The sequence below is a fragment of the Hemibagrus wyckioides genome, linkage group LG29 (genome assembly GCF_019097595.1).
Source record: "Hemibagrus wyckioides isolate EC202008001 linkage group LG29, SWU_Hwy_1.0, whole genome shotgun sequence".
Lineage (NCBI taxonomy): Eukaryota > Metazoa > Chordata > Actinopteri > Siluriformes > Bagridae > Hemibagrus > Hemibagrus wyckioides.
Window position 1 is genome coordinate 20,569,729 of NC_080738.1, and position 15,179 is coordinate 20,584,907.

Genomic DNA, 15,179 nt, shown 5'->3' on the forward strand with positions numbered 1-15,179 from the left:
CACACACACACACACACATGAACATACAGACATGAAAACACACACATTAATACACACACACACACACACACACATGAACATACAGACATGAAAACACACACATTAATACACACACACACACACACACACATGAACATACAGACATGAAAACACACACATTAATACACACACACACACACATGAACATACAGACATGAAAACACACACATTAATACACACACACACACACATGAACATACAGACATGAAAACACACACATTAATACACACACAGACATGAAAACACAAACAATCACACACACACACGTGTGATTGTGTTTCAGAGACTGAATGCTAACACAGATAGCGGTGCGGTGTGAACACCGAGACTGAATGCTAACACAGATAGCGGTGCGGTGTGAACACAGAGACTGAATGCTAACACAGATAGCGGTGCGGTGTGAACACAGAGACTGAATGCTAACACAGATAGCGGTGCGGTGTGAACACAGAGACTGAATGCTAACACAGATAGCGGTGCAGTGTGAACACAGAGACTGAATGCTAACACAGATAGCGGTGCAGTGTGAACTGGTCATTAGCGTCCGCCGGTTGTCCGTCTGATGGAGTGTATCAGGTAGTTAAGTCCAGTTTGTCTGAAGAGTGTTTGAACAGAACACAAAAACCCAATCATTAAAACACTGGGGGTTCTCCACCATTAGCTGGGGGAACCAGTGATCTGTAATGTCCAGCAGCTCACACACACACACACACACACACACACACAAATGAGCAAAATATAGTGTAGACTTCTTTACACAGCTTTAAACACATTTTTAAATTTTACTATTATATCTCTGTCTCTGAGTCTGTGTCTCTGTGTCTGTCTGTCTGTGTCTCTGTGTCTGTCTGTCTGTGTCTCTGTGTCTGTCTGTCTGTGTCTCTGTGTCTGTCTCTCTGTGTCTCTTTCTGTGTCTGATACTGTCTTTCTCTCTGTGTGTCTGTCTCTCTGTCTCTGTCTCTGTCTGAGTCTGTGTGGCTCGACCTGTCTCTCTCTCTCTCCTTCTCTGTCATGATCTGTGTATTTCTGTCCATTTTGTCTCTTTCTCAGGCTGTTATTAGGCAGGAAGAAGCGTGAGCGAAGTAGGCGGGGCAATGAAGCTCTGGAGAAATTGGAGGTGGAGTTAAGGAAGGAGGCGGAACATCTGGGTTTGCCACTGGAGCAGAAAACTAAAGCCATGAAGCTGAGAGACAGGAAGGTATACAGACACACACACACTCTCTCACACACACACTCACACACACACTCACACACACACTCACACACACACACACACTCACACACACTCACACACACACACACACAGAGGATGAGCAGTTTTTGATAAATAACAGTATAAAGGTTTTAAATGTTCAGTTCAGGATAGTGAAAGTGTTTACATTCTGTAGTGTCAGGACCTGTAAATCCAGCAGGAAGTGCACACTCCGGCTTCCTGTCTCCACACACTCACTAGAAAACCAGGCATGGCATTGATTTTGTGTGTGTGTGTGTGTGTGTGTGTGTGTGTGTGTACATCAGGTGGTCTGTAAGACATTTCATGGTGCTGGTATTGTAGTGCCTGTGGATAAAAACAACGTGGGATATCGAGAACTCCCTGAGACTGACGGTACCCTCATCTCCATACACTCCCTATTCCCTACACGCTCCCTATTCCCTACACGCTCCCTATTCCCTACACGCTCCCTATTCCCTACACGCTCCCTATTCCCTACACGCTCCCTATTCCCTACACGCTCCCTATTCCTTACACGCTCCCTATTCCCTACACGCTCCCTATTCCCTACACGCTCCCTATTCCTTACACGCTCCCTATTCCCTACACGCTCCCTATTCCCTACACGCTCCCTATTCCTTACACGCTCCCTATTCCCTACACGCTCCCTATTCCCTACACGCTCCCTATTCCCTACACGCTCCCTATTCCCTACACGCTCCCTATTCCCTACACGCTCCCTATTCCTTACACGCTCCCTATTCCTTACACGCTCCCTATTCCCTACACGCTCCCTATTCCCTACACGCTCCCTATTCCCTACACGCTCCCTATTCCCTACACGCTCCCTATTCCCTACACGCTCCCTATTCCCTACACGCTCCCTATTCCCTACACGCTCCCTATTCCTTACACGCTCCCTATTCCCTACACGCTCCCTATTCCCTACACGCTCCCTATTCCATATTCCCTACACGCTCCCTATTCCCTACACGCTCCCTATTCCCTACACGCTCCCTATTCCCTATTCCCTACACGCTCCCTATTCCCTATTCCCTACACGCTCCCTATTCCCTACACGCTCCCTATTCCCTACACGTTCCCTATTCCCTACACGCTCCCTATTCCCTATTCCCTACACGCTCCCTATTCCCTACACGCTCCCTATTCCCTACACGCTCCCTATTCCCTATTCCCTACACGCTCCCTATTCCCTATTCCCTACACGCTCCCTATTCCCTATTCCCTACACGCTCCCTATTCCCTACACACTCTCTATTCCCTACACACTCTCTATTCCCTACACGCTCCCTATTCCCTACACGCTCCCTATTCCCTACACGCTCCCTATTCCCTACACGCTCCCTATTCCCTACACACTCCCTATTCCCTCCACGCTCCCTATTCCCTATTCCCTACACACTCTCTATTCCCTACACACTCTCTATTCCCTACACGCTCCCTATTCCCTACACGCTCCCTATTCCCTACACGCTCCCTATTCCCTACACGCTCCCTATTCCCTATTCCCTACACGCTCCCTATTCCCTACACGCTCCCTATTCCCTACACGCTCCCTATTCCCTATTCCCTACACGCTCCCTATTCCCTACACGCTCCCTATTCCCTACACGCTCCCTATTCCCTATTCCCTACACACTCCCTATTCCCTACACAATCTCTACTCCCTACACACTCCCTATTCCCTACACACTCCCTATTCCCTACACACTGTCTATTCCCTACACACTCCCTATTCCCTACACACTCCCTATTCCCTACACACTCCCCTATTCACTCCCTATTCCCTACACACTCCCTATTCCCTATTCCCTACACGCTCCCTATTCCCTATTCCCTACACGCTCCCTATTCCCTACACGCTCCCTATTCCCTATTCCCTACACGCTCCCTATTCCCTACACGCTCCCTATTCCCTATTCCCTACACGCTCCCTATTCCCTACACGCTCCCTATTCCCTACACGCTCCCTATTCCCTATTCCCTACACGCTCCCTATTCCCTACACGCTCCCTATTCCCTACACACTCCCCTATTCACTCTCTATTCCCTACACACTCCCCTATTCACTCTCTATTCCCTACACACTCCCTATTCCCTATTCCCTACACACTCCCTATTCCCTATTCCCTACACACTCCCTATTCCCTATTCCCTACACGCTCCCTATTCCCTATTCCCTACACGCTCCCTATTCCCTATTCCCTACACACTCTCTATTCCCTACACGCTCCCTATTCCCTACACGCTCCCTATTCCCTACACGCTCCCTATTCCCTACACGCTCCCTATTCCCTACACGCTCCCTATTCCCTATTCCCTACACACTCTCTATTCCCTACACACTCTCTATTCCCTACACACTCTCTATTCCCTACACGCTCCCTATTCCCTACACGCTCCCTATTCCCTACACGCTCCCTATTCCCTACACGCTCCCTATTCCCTACACGCTCCCTATTCCCTATTCCCTACACGCTCCCTATTCCCTACACACTCTCTATTCCCTACACACTCTCTATTCCCTACACGCTCCCTATTCCCTACACGCTCCCTATTCCCTACACGCTCCCTATTCCCTATTCCCTACACGCTCCCTATTCCCTACACGCTCCCTATTCCCTACACGCTCCCTATTCCCTACACGCTCCCTATTCCCTATTCCCTACACGCTCCCTATTCCCTACACGCTCCCTATTCCCTACACGCTCCCTATTCCCTACACGCTCCCTATTCCCTATTCCCTACACACTCCCTATTCCCTACACAATCTCTACTCCCTACACACTCCCTATTCCCTACACACTCCCTATTCCCTACACACTGTCTATTCCCTACACACTCCCTATTCCCTACACACTCCCCTATTCACTCCCTATTCCCTACACACTCCCTATTCCCTATTCCCTACACACTCCCTATTCCCTACACACTCCCCTATTCACTCCCTATTCCCTACACGCTCCCTATTCCCTATTCCCTACACGCTCCCTATTCCCTACACGCTCCCTATTCCCTATTCCCTACACGCTCGCTATTCCCTACACGCTCCCTATTCCCTATTCCCTACACGTTCCCTATTCCCTACACGCTCCCTATTCCCTACACACTCCCCTATTCACTCTCTATTCCCTACACACTCCCTATTCCCTATTCCCTACACACTCCCTATTCCCTATTCCCTACACACTCCCTATTCCCTACACGCTCCCTATTCCCTATTCCCTACACGCTCCCTATTCCCTACACGCTCCCTATTCCCTACACGCTCCCTATTCCCTCCACGCTCCCTATTCCCTATTCCCTACACACTCTCTATTCCCTACACACTCTCTATTCCCTACACGCTCCCTATTCCCTACACACTCTCTATTCCCTACACGCTCCCTATTCCCTATTCCCTACACGCTCCCTATTCCCTACACGCTCCCTATTCCCTACACGCTCCCTATTCCCTATTCCCTACACGCTCCCTATTCCCTACACGCTCCCTATTCCATATTCCCTACACGCTCCCTATTCCCTACACGCTCCCTATTCCCTACACGCTCCCTATTCCCTACACGCTCCCTATTCCCTATTCCCTACACGCTCCCTATTCCCTACACGCTCCCTATTCCCTATTCCCTACACGCTCCCTATTCCCTACACGTTCCCTATTCCCTACACGCTCCCTATTCCCTATTCCCTACACGCTCCCTATTCCCTACACGCTCCCTATTCCCTACACGCTCCCTATTCCCTATTCCCTACACGCTCCCTATTCCCTATTCCCTACACGCTCCCTATTCCCTATTCCCTACACGCTCCCTATTCCCTACACACTCTCTATTCCCTACACGCTCCCTATTCCCTACACGCTCCCTATTCCCTACACGCTCCCTATTCCCTCCACGCTCCCTATTCCCTATTCCCTACACACTCTCTATTCCCTACACACTCTCTATTCCCTACACGCTCCCTATTCCCTACACGCTCCCTATTCCCTACACGCTCCCTATTCCCTACACGCTCCCTATTCCCTACACGCTCCCTATTCCCTATTCCCTACACGCTCCCTATTCCCTACACGCTCCCTATTCCCTACACGCTCCCTATTCCCTATTCCCTACACGCTCCCTATTCCCTACACGCTCCCTATTCCCTACACGCTCCCTATTCCCTATTCCCTACACACTCCCTATTCCCTACACAATCTCTACTCCCTACACACTCCCTATTCCCTACACACTCCCTATTCCCTACACACTCCCTATTCCCTACACACTGTCTATTCCCTACACACTCCCTATTCCCTACACACTCCCCTATTCACTCCCTATTCCCTACACACTCCCTATTCCCTATTCCCTACACGCTCCCTATTCCCTATTCCCTACACGCTCCCTATTCCCTACACGCTCCCTATTCCCTATTCCCTACACGCTCCCTATTCCCTACACGCTCCCTATTCCCTATTCCCTACACGCTCCCTATTCCCTACACGCTCCCTATTCCCTACACGCTCCCTATTCCCTACACACTCCCCTATTCACTCTCTATTCCCTACACACTCCCTATTCCCTATTCCCTACACACTCCCTATTCCCTATTCCCTACACACTCCCTATTCCCTATTCCCTACACGCTCCCTATTCCCTATTCCCTACACGCTCCCTATTCCTATTCTCACACTCTCTATTCCCTACACGCTCCCTATTCCCTACACGCTCCCTATTCCCTACACGCTCCCTATTCCCTACACGCTCCCTATTCCCTCCACGCTCCCTATTCCCTATTCCCTACACACTCTCTATTCCCTACACACTCTCTATTCCCTACACGCTCCCTATTCCCTACACGCTCCCTATTCCCTACACGCTCCCTATTCCCTATTCCCTACACGCTCCCTATTCCCTACACGCTCCCTATTCCCTACACGCTCCCTATTCCCTACACGCTCCCTATTCCCTACACGCTCCCTATTCCCTACACGCTCCCTATTCCCTATTCCCTACACACTCCCTATTCCCTACACAATCTCTACTCCCTACACACTCCCTATTCCCTACACACTCCCTATTCCCTACACACTGTCTATTCCCTACACACTCCCTATTCCCTACACACTCCCTATTCCCTACACACTCCCCTATTCACTCCCTATTCCCTACACACTCCCTATTCCCTATTCCCTACACGCTCCCTATTCCCTATTCCCTACACGCTCCCTATTCCCTACACGCTCCCTATTCCCTATTCCCTACACGCTCGCTATTCCCTACACACTCCCTATTCCCTATTCCCTACACGCTCCCTATTCCCTATTCCCTACACGCTCCCTATTCCCTATTCCCTACACACTCTCTATTCCCTACACGCTCCCTATTCCCTACACGCTCCCTATTCCCTACACGCTCCCTATTCCCTCCACGCTCCCTATTCCCTATTCCCTACACACTCTCTATTCCCTACACACTCTCTATTCCCTACACGCTCCCTATTCCCTACACGCTCCCTATTCCCTACACGCTCCCTATTCCCTATTCCCTACACGCTCCTATTCCTACACGCTCCCTATTCCCTACACGCTCCCTATTCCCTATTCCCTACACGCTCCCTATTCCCTACACGCTCCCTATTCCCTACACGCTCCCTATTCCCTATTCCCTACACACTCCCTATTCCCTACACAATCTCTACTCCCTACACACTCCCTATTCCCTACACACTCCCTATTCCCTACACACTGTCTATTCCCTACACACTCCCTATTCCCTACACACTCCCTATTCCCTACACACTCCCTATTCCCTACACACTCCCCTATTCACTCCCTATTCCCTACACACTCCCTATTCCCTATTCCCTACACGCTCCCTATTCCCTATTCCCTACACGCTCCCTATTCCCTACACGCTCCCTATTCCCTATTCCCTACACGCTCCCTATTCCCTACACGCTCCCTATTCCCTACACACTCCCCTACACACTCCCTATTCCCTACACACTCCCTATTCCCTACACACTCCCTATTCCCTATTCCCTACACACTCCCTATTCCCTATTCCCTACACGCTCCCTATTCCCTATTCCCTACACGCTCCCTATTCCCTATTCCCTACACACTCCCTATTCCCTACACGCTCCCTATTCCCTACACGCTCCCTATTCCCTATTCCCTACACACTCTCTATTCCCTACACGCTCCCTATTCCCTACACGCTCCCTATTCCCTACACGCTCCCTATTCCCTACACGCTCCCTATTCCCTACACGCTCCCTATTCCCTATTCCCTACACGCTCCCTATTCCCTACACGCTCCCTATTCCCTACACGCTCCCTATTCCCTACACGCTCCCTATTCCCTACACGCTCCCTATTCCCTACACGCTCCCTATTCCCTACACGCTCCCTATTCCCTATTCCCTACACACTCCCTATTCCCTACACAATCTCTACTCCCTACACACTCCCTATTCCCTACACACTCCCTATTCCCTACACACTCCCTATTCCCTACACACTCCCTATTCCCTACACACTGTCTATTCCCTACACACTCCCCTATTCACTCCCTATTCCCTACACACTCCCTATTCCCTATTCCCTACACACTCCCTATTCCCTACACACTCCCCTATTCACTCCCTATTCCCTACACACTCCCTATTCCCTATTCCCTACACACTCCCTATTCCCTATTCCCTACACACTCCCTATTCCCTATTCCCTACTTACTCCCCTATTCACTCTCCATTCCCTACACACTCCCTATTCCCTATTCCCTACTTACTCCCCTATTCACTCTCCATTCCCTACACACTCCCTATTCCCTATTCCCTACACACTCCCTATTCCCTATTCCCTACACACTCCCTATTCCCTATTCCCTACTTACTCCCCTATTCACTCTCCATTCCCTACACACTCCCTATTCCCTACACACTCCCTATTCCCTACACACTCCCTATTCCCTATTCCCTACACACTCTCTATTCCCTACACACTCCCTATTCCCTATTCCCTACACACTCCCTATTCCCTACACACTCCCTATTTCCTATTCCCTACACACTCCCTATTCCCTGCACACTCCCTATTCCCTATTCCCTACACACTCCCTATTCCCTATTCCCTACACACTCTCTATTCCCTGCACACTCCCTATTCCCTACACACTCCCTATTCCCTACACACTCCCTATTCCCTACACACTCCCTATTCCCTACACACTCCCTATTCCCTATTCCCTACACACTCCCTATTCCCTACACACTCCCTATTCCCTATTCCCTACACACTCTCTATTCCCTGCACACTCCCTATTCCCTGCACACTCCCTATTCCCTACACACTCCCTATTCCCTACACACTCCCTATTCCCTATTCCCTACACACTCCCTATTCCCTACACGCTCCCTATTCCCTATTCCCTACACACTCTCTATTCCCTACACACTCTCTATTCCCTACACGCTCCCTATTCCCTACACACTCCCTATTCCCTACACACTCCCTATTCCCTATTCCCTACACACTCTCTATTCCCTACACACTCCCTATTTCCTATTCCCTACACACTCCCTATTCCCTGCACACTCCCTATTCCCTATTCCCTACACACTCCCTATTCCCTATTCCCTACACACTCCCTATTCCCTACACACTCCCTATTCCCTACACACTCCCTATTCCCTACACACTCCCTATTCCCTATTCCCTACACACTCCCTATTCCCTATTCCCTACACACTCCCTATTCCCTACACGCTCCCTATTCCCTACTCGCTCCCTATTCCCTACACGCTCCCTATTCCCTACACGCTCCCTATTTCCTACACGCTCCCTATTCCCTACACGCTCCCTATTCCCTACACACTCTCTATTCCCTACATGCTCCCTATTCCCTACACGCTCCCTATTCCCTACACACTCTCTATTCCCTACACACTCCCCTATTCACTCCCTATTCCCTACACACTCCCTATTCCCTACACACTCCCCTATTCACTCCCTATTCCCTACATGCTCCCTATTCCCTACACGCTCTCTATTCCCTACACACTCTCTATTCCCTACACACTCCCTATTCCCTACACACTCTCTATTCCCTACACACTCCCTATTCCCTACACACTCCCCTATTCACTCCCTATTCCCTACACACTCCCTATTCCCTACACACTCTCTATTCCCTACACACTCCCTATTCCCTACACACTCTCTATTCCCTACACACTCTCTATTCTCTACACACTCCCTATTCCCTACACACTCCCTATTCCCTACACACTCTCTATTCCCTACACACTCCCTATTCCCTACACACTCCCTATTCCCTACACACTCCCTATTCCCTACACACTCCCCTATTCATTCCCTATTCCCTACACACTCCCTATTCCCTACACACTCTCTATTCCCTACACACTCCCTATTCCCTACACACTCTCTATTCCCTACACACTCCCTATTCCCTACACACTCTCTATTCCCTACACACTCCCTATTCCCTACACACTCTCTATTCCCTACACACTCCCCTATTCATTCCCTATTCCCTACACACTCCCTATTCCCTACACACTCTCTATTCCCTACACACTCCCTATTCCCTACACACTCCCCTATTCATTCCCTATTCCCTACACACTCCCTATTCCCTACACACTCTCTATTCCCTACACACTCCCTATTCCCTACACACTCCCCTATTCATTCCCTATTCCCTACACACTCCCTATTCCCTACACACTCTCTATTCCCTACACACTCCCTATTCCCTACACACTCTCTATTCCCTACACACTCCCTATTCCCTACACACTCCCCTATTCATTCCCTATTCCCTACACACTCCCTATTCCCTACACACTCCCTATTCCCTACACACTCTCTATTCCCTACACACTCCCTATTCCCTATTCCCTACACACTCTCTATTCCCTACACACTCCCTATTCCCTACACACTCCCCTATTCATTCCCTATTCCCTACACACTCCCTATTCCCTACACACTCTCTATTCCCTACACACTCCCTATTCCCTATTCCCTACACACTCCCTATTCCCTACACACTCCCCTATTCATTCCCTATTCCCTACACACTCTCTATTCCCTACACACTCCCTATTCCCTACACACTCCCCTATTCATTCCCTATTCCCTACACACTCCCTATTCCCTACACACTCTCTATTCCCTACACACTCCCTATTCCCTATTCCCTACACACTCCCTATTCCCTACACACTCCCCTATTCATTCCCTATTCCCTACACACTCTCTATTCCCTACACACTCCCTATTCCCTACACACTCTCTATTCCCTACACACTCCCTATTCCCTACACAATCCCTATTCCCTACACACTCCCCTATTCACTCCCTATTCCCTACACACTCCCTATTCCCTACATACTCCCCTATTCACTCTCCATTCCCTTCACACTCCCTATTCCCTACACACTCCCCTATTCACACACTATTCCCTACACACTCCCTATTCCCTACACACTCCCCTATTCACACTCTATTCCCTACACACTCCCTATTCCCTACACACTCTCTATTCCCTACACACTCCCTATTCCCTACACACTCTCTATTCCCTACACACTCCCTATTCCCTACACACTCCCCTATTCATTCCCTATTCCCTACACACTCCCTATTCCCTACACACTCCCTATTCCCTACACACTCCCCTATTCATTCCCTATTCCCTACACACTCCCTATTCCCTACACACTCCCTATTCCCTACACACTCCCTATTCCCTACACACTCCCTATTCCCTACACACTCCCTATTCCCTACACACTCCCCTATTCACTCCCTATTCCCTACACACTTCCTATTCCCTATTCCCTACACACTCCCTATTCCCTACACACTCCCTATTCCCTACACGCTCCCTATTCCCTACACACTCCCTATTCACTCCCTATTCCCTACACACTCCCCTATTCACACACTATTCCCTACACACTCCCTATTCCCTACACACTCCCTATTCCCTACACACTCCCCTATTCACTCCCTATTCCCTACACACTCCCTATTCCCTATTCCCTACACACTCCCTATTCCCTACACACTCCCTATTCCCTACACACTCCCCTATTCACTCCCTATTCCCTACACACTCCCTATTCCCTACACGCTCCCTATTCCCTACACGCTCCCTATTCCCTACACGCTCCTTATTCCCTATTCCCTACATACTCCCTATTCCCTACACACTCCCTATTCCCTACACGCTCCCTATTCCCTACACGCTCCCTATTCCCTACACGCTCCTTATTCCCTATTCCCTACACACTCTCTATTCCCTACACACTCCCCTATTCACTCCCTATTCCCTACACACTCCCTATTCCCTACACACTCCCTATTCCCTATTCCCTACACACTCCCTATTCCCTATTCCCTACACACTCCCTATTCCCTACACGCTCCCTATTCCCTATTCCCTGCACACTCCCTATTCCCTGCACACTCCCTATTCCCTACACACTCCCTATTCCCTATTCCCTACACACTCCCTATTCCCTATTCCCTACACACTCTCTATTCCCTACACACTCCCTATTCCCTACACACTCCCTATTCCCTACACACTCCCTATTCCCTATTCCCTACACACTCCCTATTCCCTACACGCTCCCTATTCCCTATTCCCTACACACTCCCTATTCCCTGCACACTCCCTATTCCCTATTCCCTACACACTCCCTATTCCCTATTCCCTACACACTCCCTATTCCCTGCACACTCCCTATTCCCTACACACTCCCTATTCCCTACACACTCCCTATTCCCTATTCCCTACACACTCCCTATTCCCTATTCCCTACACACTCCCTATTCCCTACACACTCCCTATTCCCTACACACTCCCTATTCCCTATTCCCTACACACTCCCTATTCCCTATTCCCTACACACTCCCTATTCCCTACACACTCCCTATTCCCTATTCCCTACACACTCCCTATTCCCTACACACTCCCTATTCCCTACACACTCCCTATTCCCTATTCCCTACACACTCTCTATTCCCTACACACTCCCTATTCCCTACACACTCTCTATTCCCTACACACTCCCTACACACTCCCTATTCCCTACACACTCTCTATTCCCTACACACTCCCTACACACTCCCTATTCCCTACACACTCCCTATTCCCTATTCCCTACACACTCCCTATTCCCTACACACTCCCTATTCCCTACACACTCTCTATTCACTCTATTTCTTATTCCCTAAAATCCCTGCTCTCTGTATTATTCTCACTCTTCTTTATTCAATATACCCCCTGTGTGTGTGTGTGTGTGTGTGTGTGTGTGTGTGTGTGTGTGTGTGTGTGTGTGTGTAGCTGGACTGAAGAGGATCTGTAAGGCAATAGTAGAGGCTGAGGATGATGATGAGAGGATGAAGGCTTTCGCTCCTCTACAGGAAATGATGACATTTGTGCAGTTTGCTAATGATGAGTGTGATTACGGCATGGGCTTCGAACTGGGCCTTGACCTCTTCTGTTACGGCTCACACGTGAGGAACATCTGTACAATACATATACACACACACACACACACACACACACACACACACACACATATATATATAAAATACACACTCATAACACACACAATAACATACATACACTCAGAGTGAAGCCATCCTGTACATGACACACACACACACATAATTGCTGCATCATGCTATTGTCTCTTTCTGTCTGTGACTCTGATTTTCAGCAAAGATCTGATTGTGTGTGTGTGTGTGTGTGTGTGTGTGTGTGTGTGTGTGTGTGTACAGTACTTCTCAAAGGTGATTGGCCAGCTGCTGCCCATGGCGTACACACTGCTTCAGAGAGGTGTATTTGCTGATATCATAAAGGTTCATCTGGCTAACCGTTCTCATGACAACCTTGACCAGCTGGCAGCTGTATGATGGGCGGAGTTACATCCGTGTGTGTGTGTGTGACGCCGCTGCAGAGTTTGGCCGACTCGTGTTACTCCCAAGTTCCTGTTTGTGAGTGATGTTCATCCTTTAATGCTTAATAAAGTTTTCTTCATTGTGACTTTCACTGTGGTCTTCATTTCATAAGAGTGACCTGTCTACACACACACACACACACACACACACACACACACACACACACACTCCACTGAAATAAACACACACACACACACACACACTCCACTGAAATAAACACACACACACACTCCACTGAAATAAACACACACACACACACACACACACACTCCACTGAAATAAACACACACACACACACACACACTCCACTGAAATAAACACACACACACACTCCACTGAAATAAACACACACACACACACACACACTCCACTGAAATAAACACACACACACACACCCCACTGAAATAAACACACACACTCACACACAAACACTCCACTGAAATAAACACACAGACACACACACACACTCTCCACTGAAATAAACACACACACACACACACACACACACTCCACTGAAATAAACACACACACACTCCACTGAAATAAACACACACACACACACACACACTCCACTGAAATAAACACACACACACACACACACACACACACTCCACTGAAATAAACACACACACACACTCCACTGAAATAAACACACACACACACACTCCACTGAAATAAACACACACACACACACTCCACTGAAATAAACACACACACACACACTCCACTGAAATAAACACACACACACACTCCACTGAAATAAACACACACACACACACACACTCCACTGAAATAAACACACACACACACACACTCCACTGAAATAAACACACACACACACACACACACTCCACTGAAATAAACACACACACACACACACTCCACTGAAATAAACACACACACACACTCCACTGAAATAAACACACACACACACTCCACTGAAATAAACACACACACACACACCACTGAAATAAACACACACACACACACTCCACTGAAATAAACACACACACACACACTCCACTGAAATAAACACACACACACACACTCCACTGAAATAAACACACACACACACACTCCACTGAAATAAACACACACACACACACACTCCACTGAAATAAACACACACACACACTCCACTGAAATAAACACACACACACACACACACACTCCACTGAAATAAACACACACACACACACACTCCACTGAAATAAACACACACACACACTCCACTGAAATAAACACACACACACACACTCCACTGAAATAAACACACACACACACACTCCACTGAAATAAACACACACACACACTCCACTGAAATAAACACACACACACACTCCACTGAAATAAACACACACACACACTCCACTGAAATAAACACACACACACACACTCCACTGAAATAAACACACACACACTCCACTGAAATAAACACACACACACACACACACTCCACTGAAATAAACACACACACACACACACTCCACTGAAATAAACACACACACACACTCCACTGAAATAAACACACACACACACACTCCACTGAAATAAACACACACACACACACTCCACTGAAATAAACACACACACACACACTCCACTGAAATAAACACACACACACACACTCCACTGAAATAAACACACACACACTCCACTGAAATAAACACACACACACACTCCACTGAAATAAACACACACACACACACTCCACTGAAATAAACACACACACACACACTCCACTGAAATAAACACACACACACTCCACTGAAATAAACACACACACACTCCACTGAAATAAACACACACACACACACTCCACTGAAATAAACACACACACACACACACTCCACTGAAATAAACACACACACACACACACTCCACTGAAATAAACACACACACACACACTCCACTGAA

General features: G+C 48.5%; 2 protein-coding genes across 2 annotated transcripts in view; one reads left to right on the plus strand and one right to left on the minus strand.

Moving 5' to 3' along the window:
• LOC131349311 (histone PARylation factor 1) overlaps window positions 1–13,347 on the plus strand; it is a 35,213-nt gene extending 21,866 nt beyond the window's left edge. The window contains exons 4-7 of the mRNA XM_058384904.1: window positions 1,090–1,237; window positions 1,558–1,645; window positions 12,643–12,815; window positions 13,083–13,347. Coding sequence (XP_058240887.1) covers window positions 1,090–1,237; window positions 1,558–1,645; window positions 12,643–12,815; window positions 13,083–13,217 — 544 coding nt within the window. The 3' untranslated portion in view covers window positions 13,218–13,347. The remainder of the gene's footprint in view (window positions 1–1,089; window positions 1,238–1,557; window positions 1,646–12,642; window positions 12,816–13,082) is intronic.
• LOC131349309 (calcium-activated chloride channel regulator 1-like) overlaps window positions 12,689–15,179 on the minus strand; it is a 53,191-nt gene continuing 50,700 nt past the window's right edge. The window contains exon 14 of the mRNA XM_058384903.1: window positions 12,689–12,826. Within this exon, the coding sequence (XP_058240886.1) occupies window positions 12,810–12,826 (17 nt within the window). The 3' untranslated portion in view covers window positions 12,689–12,809. The remainder of the gene's footprint in view (window positions 12,827–15,179) is intronic.